Source organism: Podarcis pityusensis (genome assembly GCF_964106645.2).
Source record: "Podarcis pityusensis genome assembly, chromosome: 10".
NCBI lineage: Eukaryota > Metazoa > Chordata > Lepidosauria > Squamata > Lacertidae > Podarcis > Podarcis pityusensis.
In genome coordinates, this window is record NC_138035.1 from 16,880,604 (window position 1) to 16,894,114 (window position 13,511).

A 13,511-nucleotide genomic window follows, 5' to 3' on the forward strand; every position below is an offset into this window, starting at 1 on the left:
TTTAAGCAGAGGCTTGACAACCATATGTCAGGAGTGCTCTGATGGTGTTTCCTGCTTGGCAGGGGGTTGGACTCGATGGCCCTTGTGGTCTCTTCCAACTCTATGATTCTATGATTCTATGAATATTCCATCAATCCTAACTTAAAAGCCTAGATTAATATAGGAAGTCAATATGTCCAAACATGTCTAAATTAGATTGGCAATTATAAGCCTTGTATTCAAATGTAGAAAGGGCAGTGAGATCTTCGGATGACTGAGTAGTGAATGGGAGGTTATTTGTCATTCCAGCTTTGCAGTATATGTATCTTTGCCACCATAAGGGCAAACAGAATCTACTTTTGTTGTCCGTCTCTTAGTCCTCACATTGCAGGGCTATGATTTAGGAGTATGTGAACATCCACAAATATCAATGATTCTTCCAGAGCAAAGTTAATATGAATAATAATTGTTGGCCTTTAGTTGAATTTAAGAAAACCTTCAAAACTTGAGTCTGGGGTCTGTTTCTGATATACACTTCCAAACATATGCATGTCACTTCCACCCATAGAGCTGCCTATTCTTATAAGCATTTTAAATCTGTTTCAAATACTTTTTGTGAGCTCAAAGTGAGTCTGTAACAAACAGGCTTCACAACTTGGTGCGAAGATTCTGCCACTTTGCTCCACACATGCCAAGCCCTGGGACTTCTAGTTCCCATTCCTAAACTTCAGTTTGGGATGGACTGGGCATCTAATTCCATCCTATTTTCTTCTTATTGGAGCTTAATTTGTTGGGTCTTATTTGTTCCAGTGCATTGGATCTGTTCATTGGATCTATTTTGTGTGCACTATTTACATAAGATATCCATGTTTAACATAAAATATACACACTTTTCTAAAAAAAGGATGCTTCCATGTACATTAACGCAAAATATGTATTTTTGAGCATGACTTTGACGCATGAAAAATGCATTGCAAAATCTGGAGGAACGTGTGATCTGACTGGAAGTTGCCTTCTGATCCACTAGTAGTTTTGAGAACGTCAAATTCAGTCAGTCCACAGCAAAGAGTGGTTCAAACTATTTCCTCCCTGATCCCTATTCTAGCCAGTTTCTGTTGAACTCAACAAAATGAACTGTGTCTAAGGATGGGCAAATCTGTCTATTTCAGTTCCTCTCTACTTCTCATTTTTTGAAGTCTTAAATTCAGCTCTCTGCATTTCTGCAGCAATCTTTTTTTTTAAAAAAAGAAAAGAAACACCTTTTGAACATACATCAGTGCAAATTTCACCTAATGGTCACATTTTTGTATGCAGTATTTCCTAATGCACACACTTTCCCCCAACACAATGCATTTTTGTTTCTTGTTTTCTGAATTATATGCCTTTTGTTGTTGTTGGAGAACTGTGTCGCAAAATTCAGAAGTGTGCGAATTTCAAAGGCTAGCTGTGCTTCACTTTGCATATTGGTTTGAGAAGTGCAACTTAAGTCACTTCTCATTAATATGCAAACAGAAAATAGATTTTCCCTCCCACCCATAAGCTGTAGCACAGGGACCCATATAAAACCCTTCCTTGCCGTCAGACACACTTATTCTCTTCTCGAGTCCTTGCAGCCGCTGGGATGTGTAAAATGAAAAGCTGCTTGATTATGAATGATGGCTCTAAAAGTTTATAAGCTACTAAAGGGGGAAGTATATAGTTCCTAGGTGCTCAGTCAGCTGACAGTGTTAAATGATATGTTTTAAACCTAGCTCTGGGAGTTCGGCTCCGTCTGTTGCATCTTTGAGGAGTAAGACAAGGGGAGTGGAGGAGGAGGTGCTGCTGTTCTGCTCCCTGACAAATGAAGGCAGTTTTTGTCTGAGGAACTGAGCCAGAGCAAACTCTGCTGGCACCCGGCTGGCAACTGACAGCTTATTCTTGTTGATCCAGTGGAGGAAATTGCTTAACAAAGTTGTGTTTGCGGTTGTCCAAGAGAAGGGCAGAAACATCTCACCCCATAGGCCCAGCTGCTCTTACACCTTAACTCCCAGTTTGGCCTTTCAAAAATATTGGTTGCGCTGTTATAGAATTGTGGAGTTGTTTGACTGATATATTTGTGTTCCCTCCAAGCCTGTGATTTTATTTCTGTAAGATGTGAGTCTGTAGTATAAGGAACTGCCTGGTGGTCAAACTAGTCTTTTTGCTAAGTTTATAACCCTAGTCCAGCCTCTTAAGCATCCTTTGTACATGTCTAAAGAGTTGGTAAGATACTGGGTGTGTTGCCATAGAAACAACCAGGTAGTGATGCTTCCAGAAGGACAGGGCAAGCTTGCCCCCTTCCCCTTCACTGAATGGAAGACACATCATGGGGATTATCTAGGTTCATTTGCAGTTGGGAAGAAACAGAGGTTTGATTTGTGCAGAAACCAAAGCTATGACTTTGGGAACTCACCCAGAAATCAAACGAGGCACCAAGATCTGTTGGAGAGTTTATGATGTGAGCTCTCCTGTCTTATACTTGTGGGCATGGAGTTGAGGGTAAAACACATATACATAGACAAGTGTGCGTTATAACTCCAGCAAAAGATCCTAAACCTCTCAGCAGTGTGTGTATCAACAAACATGAGTGCTGGTTGCACACATGGGAATCCATGTACACACTTGTAACATGATGCTCAGCCTGTATACACATGTCAATAAAATCATATATCACAAAAAACCTCCCAGTTTGGCCTTCATCACGAACTGGTGTGCAAAACTGGTTTGCACGTATTTTCCAGCAAGAGGGGACCCTCCAAAGTCTCTCCCGGCTCTGAAGTCCCTCCACGCCTCGCATGACAAGTGGGGTTGTATGTACACAAACATTGTACACGTTATGAAAGAGGAAGCCAAATGGAAGCGCCTCCAAACCTACAATGATGCACTGTGTCTACCACAAGTCGTGGAGTGGAAACTCGGTCATCATTCCTACCTTTACTGTGCCTGCCACTGCAAATGTTCCTGTATATTGAAGATGTAATTTGATTCTCCAACATGGTGCCCGTGAGCACCATGCTGCCCTTGGGACATGTTCCTTGGCACCTGCTAATACCTCCCATGCATGCTTAGGGGTGCCAGAGAGAAGATCTTTTCGAAGTAATTTTTATTTGATTTTACAAATACAAGGTTATAAAAATCCAAATATATGTCCATATACAGAGATTCCTCCGAATCTCACGACTTCCCCCCATGGGGTCCCATTTTAAACATTTACAACTGCATATTCTTCCATACTCTAACTTTTAAATCACTCCATATAATCCATGGTATTTGTTACGCTACAAGTGAAATGAAAATCCTGCCAATGTTTCCGTCTGCTTACAGTGGTCTCTTAGATAACTTATAAATGTTTCCCATTATTTTGTAAAGTTTTTATCTCCTTGGTTCCTGGGTTTTCCTGTCAGCTTTGACATTTCGGCACAGTCCATCAGCTTGATTTGCCATTCCTCTCTGGTAGGGACCACCTCTGGGCAAGAGGATCTTGTTGTGTGCTCTTTGGTACATACATAAAAGCACTTCACAGGAAGCAAATAGCTATTCTTATCTTATCAGTGTATTTTTACTGCCAGAAGAGAGGCGCTTGTGGGATTTTCTGGACTTGGGTATTGCATATGCAGACCTGGGGGACACCATTTGCCGCTCCAACTCTGGTAACAAAATATCATAGGTCAGCCACTAGGGCTGGGGTTGAACTGCTTGCTCTGCCCCATTTAGGTCTTGCTGCCACTTAGACATGGGTTCGTTCACCTGCCTCCATCCTATTCCTGTCCCATTTCATGCTGTTCCTTTGTGTCCCACTGTGCAAATTTTGTGTGCACCATTTATGTATATGCACTTTTAACACACTTTCCAACACACTCTCCAATACAATATGATTTTTTAATGGATTTGTGTGTGTGTGTGTGTGTGTGTGTGTGTGTGTAACATATGTAAATCTGTGCACACATCTGGGGCACCAAAAATGAAGAAGAAGAGTTTGGATTTGATATCCCGCTTTATCACTACCCTAAGGAGTCTCAAAATGGCTAACAATCTCCTTTTCCTTCCTCCCCCACAACAAACACTCTGTGAGGTGAGTGAGGCTGAGAGACTTCAGAGAAGTGTGAAGGTCACCCAGCAGCTGCATGTGGAGGAGCGGAGACGCGAACCCAGTTCCCCAGATTACGAGTCTACCGCTCTTAACCACTACACCACAATTGCTGTATCTGATGAGGTCATAGAGTTGGAAGGGACCTTAAAGGGCATCTGGCCCAACCCCCAACCCCCCAGAATGCATAATCTTACTGGGAGTTACATTCTGTTATGCAAGAAAGTTGGGAAGCAGTGGGTCGGGATAATCTACTGTAAGAAGCAGACCACACAATTCCAGCCTCATCACTATTTAACTTCCTTCCACAGGGCCTGTAAGACAGAACTATTCCACCTGGCTTTCAATTTGAACTTAGCCTGATCTTTTATTCCCCTTCCTTCCCTCCCCCTCCCCCTTTTTATGAAGATTACCCGCTCTGGGATCCCACAGCTAATTTTCCCCTGGTCTCCTCGCTGGCCCAAATAGGACTAATTTAGCCAGCTAGCCCTGGTGATCATCTAATGTTTATTGGATGGATTTTCCCCCTAAATTGATTTTTGACTTATGAATTTATTGTTATTCACGTTTTATACTGTATTTTATGCTGTTTTTTGTTGCATCAATTAAGTGTTTTAAATTTGTTGTTAGCCGCCCTGAGCCCGGTTTTCTGAACCGGGAAGGGCGAGGTATAAATAAATTTTTATTATTATTATTATTATTTATTATTATTTGTGATGAAACATGCGCGTCATTTGGCAATCTCATGCTTTGTGTCAAGGGACCCTTCTGAGGTTTGAGGGTACCACTCTGTTTTGCCTTGGTCAGACCACACCTGGACTAATGTGTCCAATTCTGGGCACCACAATTTAAGAAGGATGTTGACAAGCTGGAATGTGTGCAGAGGAGGGCAACCAACATCAAGGGCCTGGAAAATGGACCTTATGAGGAGTGCTTGAAGGAGCTGGATATGTTCAGCCTAGAAAAGAGGAGACTGAGAGGAGATATGATAGCCATCTTCAAATATCTTGACACTCTACACTCTATTTTTCTGATGGGCTTCTTGGAGCTCATCTAAATACAGTTTTTTTTCTTCTTTCCCCCCAACAGGTGACTGGTTTCCAAATATTCTAAATGAAGGTAGACTAGAGCGGTTTTTCTTCTTTTTGGCCTCACTAATGATGATTAACACTTTAGGCTTCTGGACCATCTCACATAGGTAAGTCCTTGCATATTCAGCACATGAAATCTTGACACATGGTCGGACCAGCCTGGACGGAATGAATATTCACATGTGACGCTGCATTTTCAGACAGGGGCTTGATATCTCTCTTGGAGGGCCTTCCCCAAGTGAGAAGCCACTAGAAAGAGAGAGGGCCCTTTCAGTGGTGGCCCTTCCTGATGGAATGCCCTCTGCAGAATTACCAGCAAAAGAAGAATGGCAAATGAAATTAATGGACTATGCAGAGTTATAAATTAACAGGAAGGATTCGAAACCTGCGGGATCAGAGATTCTTAGAGGACTGGAGCAATATTTGAATTATTTGAAAAGCAATTGTGATAAACAGATTACGCAAGTAGGACTGCAAGAAGTTCTGTAAGGAGGACTTTGTGAAATATTGCAAGGAAGACTTTCAAAGGAATTATTAGTTAAGGACAATTAAAAGTAATAGAGAAATTAAGAAATGCAGAACAAGTGATAAAGAATGGAAAATCTTCAGAGGTTCTTGACAGAAGTCTAAAATATTGTGTAAGATAAGAAGTTAAGTTAAATGATTGTTGGAACTTGTGTGTGTGTGTGTGTGTGTGTGTGTGTGTGTGTGTGTGGAATGCCCTCTGCAGAGATGCTGGCCTGGGGCATACAATCCAGTCTTTTAGATGCATTTAGGTAATTTCAGTTACAATCTATTGAGTGCTTCATGCACCAAACATTGCCTTTGCTGCGAAGGATGCTGGTTTTAGCTGCTGTGTTCTAGGTTGATTTGGGGGTTTTCACATGTGCTACAGTGAACAGGGATGGGAAACAGAGCCAAATAGTCCTGAATACACAGCTGTATCAGATGGGCTTAAACATTCCTTTCAAAATAGGCTTAACACAAACAGAAATAGGGACTTTCTTCGCATACAGGTCCCCGATATCCCCATCTTAGGTAACAGGTGAGCAGCTGTCAGTCACAATCCTGAGATGGTTAGACCTTTGACTTGACTCTGCATTAGGCAGTTCAACATATTGGAGGCCCTTCTTCGTGTGCCTCTTCCACAAGAGGTCCAGAGGATGGCAAAATGAGAACGGGCCTTTTCTGCAGTGGCTCCTTTTTTGTGAAGTTTCTCTTCAACCAGGCCTTGGGCTGGTTGACATCCAATGCCCTTTTAAATGTGTTGTGGGAGGGAGGAATGTTGCTTTGTTCTTGTTTTTATTGTGTGTTTGGTGTTTTTATCTTGTCTTTTTATGCTGTGAACCACTCTGAGATCTTTGGATGAAGGGCGGTATACAAATTTAATACAGTGGTACCTCGGGTTAAGAACTTAATTCGTTCTGGAGGTCCGTTCTTAACCTGAAACTGTTCTTAACCTGAGGTACCACTTTAGCTAATGGGGCCTCCTGCTGCTGCTGTGCCACCAGAGCATGATTTCTGTTCTCATCCTGAAGCAAAGTTCTTAACCCAAGGTACTATTTCTGGGTTAGCGGAGTCTGTAACCTGAAGCATCTGTAACCTGAAGCGTATGTAACCTGAGGTACCACTGTAATAGTAATCGTAATCATCATCATCATCATCACTCTTTCCCTTTTGGACTCTTGAAGGCATTAAACACGGCTGGTATATCCAAACAGTATTACATTGCACTTCAAATGTCTTTATACAATAGAAGCAGCCCAGAGTGGCTGAGACAAGCCAGTCAGATGGGCGGGGTACAAATAATAAATCATCATCATCAAAGGAGATTTAATTTATTTTTGCTTTGCAGGTACACTAATCTACAGCAGGACTACGACAAAGGATACAGAGGGAGTCTTCTTCAAGAGCAACTTTTACAGCATGAGAAATCGCTTATATTTTATGACAGCATCCTGGATTGCCCCTCTCCTTTGTCTCCCGTGGAGACTCTCCTGTGAAATCTTGCTCTGAAAATGACTGGTTGGTCACACGGCGCAGTCAGTCACCAGAGTATTGTCTGTCAGATTTTAATGATACATTCCTGTCTGTGTTTATGAACTGACTTAACAATAAATGGACTGTTGTTTCTCCTTTTCATGTCCTCATAAGATAGATAACATTTGGAATCTCAGCGAGAGCATTCAGACTTCGGCCCTGATCCTTAGCTTTCCATGTGCCTAGCTCCCTTTACTGAGACATCCCAACAGGTGCCTTGTAAGTGGGCAAGAGGAATACTTACAACTTTGTGTTCCGTGTGTGTGCAAGAGTTCACTCTGAAAATGACGTTTGCATATAATAAAATCTCTTGCATCACAATGCTGTGTAAATTTCCTGTTCCAGAAGGTTGGGAATCTGTGTCTGTTGAGCAAAAAGTCCAGGTGACTGAGGCAGGGCAGTCAGCAGTAAGGAGTAGGAAGCATGAAGTAGTGGTAATAAGACTAGTAATACATTCGAGTGGCTGATATGTTTCTCAGCAACCACTCCAACCTGTGTTTGCTGATGGTATGCAAAGCAGCAAGAGGCAGATGTCCACTTGCGCATGAGAAGCAGCAGGAACATAGCTGGGGCTGATGGGAGATGTGGTTGAAAATACCTGGAGGACACTAGGTTGGAGAAGGCTGTAGCTGAGTGTCCTCTGAGGAGGGTTGCACTGAGGAAAAATGTTTGGAGCCACTCCCTCCTCCTGATCCTGAATCTTCCCAGGAGCAGGAGGACAGTATAGATTTGGAACAGTGGTTTGCAGAGGGGCACACGTTATTTTTCTGTGTATAAGACTAGGTTTTTCCCCTAAAAAATAATGTCAAAAATTTGGGGGCGCCTTATACATGAATACATCTCCCCCCATTTTCTTAAATCTGAGTCCCCCCCAAATAGGGGGTGTCTTATACATGGGGGCGTCTTATAGACGGAAAAATACGGTATTTCAGAAACTGGGACATACTGGATGGGGAACAGCTAGCAGAAGGAACACTAGGAGAGAGTTTACAGATTCACAGTCTCTGGATAGTATCCACACACACCCTTCCCCAAAGTCCCGGAGAGCTCAGAAAGTGTCAGAACAGAAAACACAGCGGCTCCAAGCTCAGATTACAAGAAGTAGGAGTGACATATATTAATCGGGATGGAGGGGGGAGTGAAAGCTTCTAACTGGGAAGAAGAAGAAGAAGAAGAAGAAGAAGAAGAAGAAGAAGAAGAAGAAGAAGAATTTATTATTTATACCCCGCCCATCTGCCTGGGCTTCCTCAGCCACTCTGGGCGGCTTCCAACAAAATATTAAAATACAGTAATGCATCAAACATTAAAAGCTTCCCTAAAGAGGGCTGCCTTCAGATGTCTTCTAAAAGTCTTGTAGTTGTTCTCTTTGACATCTGGTGGGAGGGCGTTCCACAGGGAGGGTGCCACTACCGAGAAGGCCCTCTGCCTGGCTCCCTGAAACTTGGTTTTCGACAGTGAGGGAACCGCCAGAAGGCCCTCGGAGCTGGACCTAAGTGTCCGGGTAGAACTCCTTTTCCTTTGTTCTGCTTATCTACTGCCATGGGGGAGGAAGCTGATACCCTGAAGCCTAACACTGAGGGTCTCATGCTTCCTCTCCCCATCTTTTCAAGTCATTATGTAATGCCCGGAGCCACTCAGAGACATTTCGAACATTGAAAGCAATGGAAATGGAAATAGAAATAGAGAATCAGCTCTGTACTGGACTGCAGCAGGAGGATAGCAAGGTTTCAGGTGCCTCTTCCAGACCTACCTGAAGATGCCAGGGAATGAACCTGGGAGCTTCTGCATCCACAGGCAGGTGCTGTAACCACTGAGCTACAGCCCCGACTAATCCAGCGTAGCTATAGCCATTGCAGCCCTGAGTGCTCACTGGAAAGACAAATCGTGAAGCTGAGGCTCCAATACTTTGGCCACCTCATGAGAAGAGAAGACTCCCTGGAAAAGACCCTGATGCTGGGAAAGATTGAGGGCACAAGGAGAAGGGGACAACAGAGGATGAGATGGTTGGACAGTGTTCTCGAAGCTACCAGCATGAGTTTGACCAAACAGCGGGAGGCTGTGGAAGACAGAAGTGCCTGGCGTGCTCTGGTCCATGGGGTCACAAAGAGTCGGACACGACTAAACAACTAAACAACGACGATAGCCATTATTGAGTGACCACAACCCAAACCCACGAACCAGATGCTAAACCCCTTCAGCCTGCACAGCAAAGCAAACTTCATTAAAAAACACACACACCCTGTAAATTATCAAGCCTACTCTGAATGAGTTAAATGTATCTGCTGGATGACATTAAGAAGTGCTCTTTAAAAAAAAGAATTTGAACCATTTCCCAGGTACTACGGGCAAGATAAAGCATGTGGGACATTGTTTCAGGTAGAATGAGGGTGGGGGGGGGGAGAGAAGAGAGATCAGTGGCAGGGATTAAGCTATCCATCTGTTGAGTTTGCACTGATGATGGAGCACATGCTCTCCATTGCAATGAGATGCGTTCAGAGAGCATTTTTCATTTCCACTGCCTAGCAACAAAGTCATTCAGCACCTGCAATAGTTTAAGCATTAAGCATAATTGGCTTTGCTTGACATAAATCTGTAGTTTTGTAAATAAGAACAGGGTAGTCTCGTCGTCATACCAATTAGCGGAAAGGAATGCTTTCTTGATGTCTGCTGTTTTTGGAGAGGGTAGATGGGTCTCTTTATTGAAAGGATTGCTCGCAGACAGCGCCTGGTGTTGCTGAAAGTTTGCCGAGGAAGCTCGGAGAGGTGACCCGAGGCTTCTCAAATGACCCTAGGCCAAAAGGAGAGGATCCTTTGTCTCTCTCCACCAATGCTATGGCTATATTCATGTCAGCAAAGTCTCTCTGCTTCGTGAGCGTCCGTCCGTCCCAATTCGTTCGCACAAAATTTCTGCAGAGGTTATGCAATGCTAGTTTCAAATGTTGGTTACTTCACATGTCTCCCACTTGGATATGCCATCATTTTTCTTTCAGCAAAATATCCTCTTCCTTTTTAGAAAGCAGATTTGTTGCACTACAAGGGCTGTAGTGCCTTTGCTATTTCATTATGAAGGCACACGCTAGCACATGAAGGTCAATCTGAATGGGTGACAGCAGCAGTGTAGCATGGGGGGGCACAGGGGCGGTTGCACAAAATTGTTAGGGGTGCAAATTTTCAACACCCAGTGCTGCCTCAATACAGCTGCATGCTTCCGTTGCTGGAAGTCGCTGAAAATGGCTTTTCCATGAAACCAGAAACTGACCTCTGGACAACAGAATGACTTCTCTGATCTCTGCGACTGTGATCTGCTGGGTGACACAGATGCTGTTAGGCAGTTGAATGTGTCTATTTCCCTCCCTCCCATCCACCACCCTCAGCGTGGCCCAGGGCATTGGCACCCCATGTTTCACCACTGGGTGTCAATTGGAAAATAACTGTAGCATGATACTACTGAGATGAATGTTGCTGTGTACTCTTACCTGATGCAGCTTCTATTCTGTACCTAGGGTGCTTTGGAGACTTAAGTATTTTGGCCTTTTCTTAGACCAAAAAGCTTTTCAGAAGAATGTAAGAGCAGCACAATCTCCATAGCTGCTCCTCTTCCAACTTCATACAAGGTCTTGATATGAGGGACATAAGAGCCCTGCTGGATCAGACCAAAGGCCCATCTAGTCCAGCATCCTGTTCTCACAGTGCCCAATCAAATTATTATTATTATTATTATTATTATTATTATTATTATTTTATTTATTTATACCCTGCCCATCTGGCTGGGTTTCTCCAGCCACTCTGGGCAGCTTCCAGCAGAATATTAAAATACAATAACCTATTAAACATTAAAAGCTTCCCTAAACAGGGCTGCCTTCAGATGTCTTCTAGCTCCCTGTAATTTCACTTCTCGCAGGGAGGGAACCGCCAGAAGGCCCTTGGCGCTGGACCTCAGTGTCCAGGCAGAACGATGGGGATGGAGATGCTCCTTCAGGTATACAGGACCGAGGCCGTTTAGGGCTTTAAAGGTCAGCACCAACACTTTGAATTGTGCTTCGGAAACGTACCGGGAGCCAGTGTAGGTCTTTCAAGACCAGTGTTATGTCTCCAGGAAGCCCAAAGTCAAGACCTGAGGGCAACAGCCTCCAACAGTGGAGGAAGAACATAGCCGTCAAGGCTGGTAGCCACTGGCAGCCCAATCATTCAGAGCTCAGAGCTCCATAATTCCATAGCTGAGGGCCATAGCTCAGCACTAGAGCATTCGCCTTGCATGCAGAAGGTCCCAGGTTCTATTCCCAACGTATCTAAGTAGAACTGGGAGAAATCTCTTCCTGAAATCCCGGAGAGCCATTGCCGCTGCAGACAATATTGAGACAATATAAGGCAACTTTCTATGTGCCTGTTGTGTAGGCAGCGACGAATCCACAGCAACTGAGCACACGTTCATTATAATTTGGGGTTAGCACCATTTTATGACCCCATTACTGTTCCTTAACCAATCTGCTAATTATCTTTTAATTAATTATTTCTAATCTGGCATTGAATTAATTATCAATCCTTTAATTCCCCAGTTATAATTTTCTTTAATGAAAGAGAGGTTCAGCATTATAACAACATAACGCTACAGCATTATTGCAGGGTGGCGCCGTAGCAATGTGGTGCCATAATAGAGGGACATTAAAGCAGCATAGTGCTGTAGCAGTGCATCTCTTTAATTTTTTAAAAAAGCAAGCTGGAAAACTGTTTTAGAAATAATTAAAGGGTTCATTTCTTAAATGATATAAAATAAAGGGGTCATAATATTATCAGCCATCACAAGTATTATAGTCGGAAGTTATGCCATGCCCATTGGTGTGAACAGAACATTGCAGAAGGTACACAGGGAGGCATGGCGATGCTTCTGATAGCATGGGTGGAAAATTACAAGCCCTTTTGTAGCTAACAATGGAAGTGCAATGACTGGGTAGTTCAGGGCTGTTGCTCATTGGCAGAGCAGTTGCTTTGCATACAGAAGGCTCCTGGTTCAAACCCTGGCATCTCCACATTAGGTTCCTGCCTGGCACCCAGGAGAGCCACTGCTTGACCATGTTGACAACTGGACGGGCCAATAGTCTGTCACATGGCAGGACAGAATTCCAAACAAAGATGGGCCCAGGACTGACCTACTGGGAGCCTGAAGGGCCCTGCCCTTCTTCTCTCCACCTGGCTTGGAACGGGGCCTGACAGGCTCCATAAAGGACTGCTGCTGCTGCTCGGCAGAGAGGGCTCCGTTTTTGCTTTTTAAGTTGCTTTTATTTTTTACCTATGTCATTTTAAACTGTGATATTAATGCTGTACAGTGGAACCTCAGGTTAAGAACTTAATTCGTTCCGGAGGTCCGTTCTTAACCTGAAACTGTTCTTAACCTGAGGTGCCACTTTAGCTAATGGGGCCTCCCGCTGCCGCTGCGCGATTTCTGTTCTCATCCTGAAGCAAAGTTCTTAACCCGAGGTACTATTTCTGGCTTAGCGGAGTCTGTAACCTGTAGCGTCTGTAACCTGAATTGTCTGTAACCTAAGGTACCACTGTATTCTTAGTTTTAGATTTTATGATTTATGTGGAAATGGTTTTCCATTTGGTTGTGCCCTTTTTGACATGTTTTATTTATTGCTTATGACTTTTGTTACGTTGGTGATTATGTAAATCTTGTCATGTTGTAAGCTGCCTTGAGCATTGTTTTAACTATGGAAAGCCGGCATACAAGCAAAGTGATGATGATGACGATGATGTGCTCTCCCAAACCCATGTTGCCAGCATGTTTGCACTCCTGTCTCTTTTTTGTTTTTGTTTTTTATTAACATATAAAACACATACATATACATTTACACAATACACGTACACAACACACTACCTAATTTTCATAACATAAAACATACCTACATTACTCTATATAGTACCTACCTATACTATACATATCAACATGTTTGCACTCCTGTCTCAGTGACATCCATGCTGGTTTGGCCATTTCTGCAGAATGGAATGTGGCAGGACCCCCAAGGATGTGTTCTGTGGGGAGCTAGCTTCAGGCACCAGGCCCATTGACAGGCCAATTCTGCCTTACAAAAATGTCTGCAAACATGACGTGAAGGCTGGCACCATCAACCCCACCACATGAGAATCCCTTGTGGACGACCACCATGCCTGGAGACAGACAGTCAGGTTGTGTTTCCACAGTTTATGTTATTTTAAAATCCTCATGAAAATTTGTCAGCAGATTTCTCCTCATATACACGTGCTTGTATGCAATTTTGCCTAATATGTACATTTTGCAA

The 13,511-nt window shown here is 43.4% G+C and overlaps 1 protein-coding gene across 1 annotated transcript in view; it reads left to right on the forward strand.

Annotated features, from left to right (window-relative positions):
• SLC15A5 (solute carrier family 15 member 5) overlaps nucleotides 1-7,911 on the forward strand; it is a 52,432-nt gene extending 44,521 nt beyond the window's left edge. The window contains exons 9-10 of the mRNA XM_081022979.1: nucleotides 5,174-5,282; nucleotides 7,031-7,911. Of these exons, the coding sequence (XP_080879105.1) occupies nucleotides 5,174-5,282; nucleotides 7,031-7,178 (257 nt within the window). The 3' untranslated portion in view covers nucleotides 7,179-7,911. The remainder of the gene's footprint in view (nucleotides 1-5,173; nucleotides 5,283-7,030) is intronic.
• The last annotated feature ends 5,600 nt before the right edge of the window (nucleotides 7,912-13,511 follow it).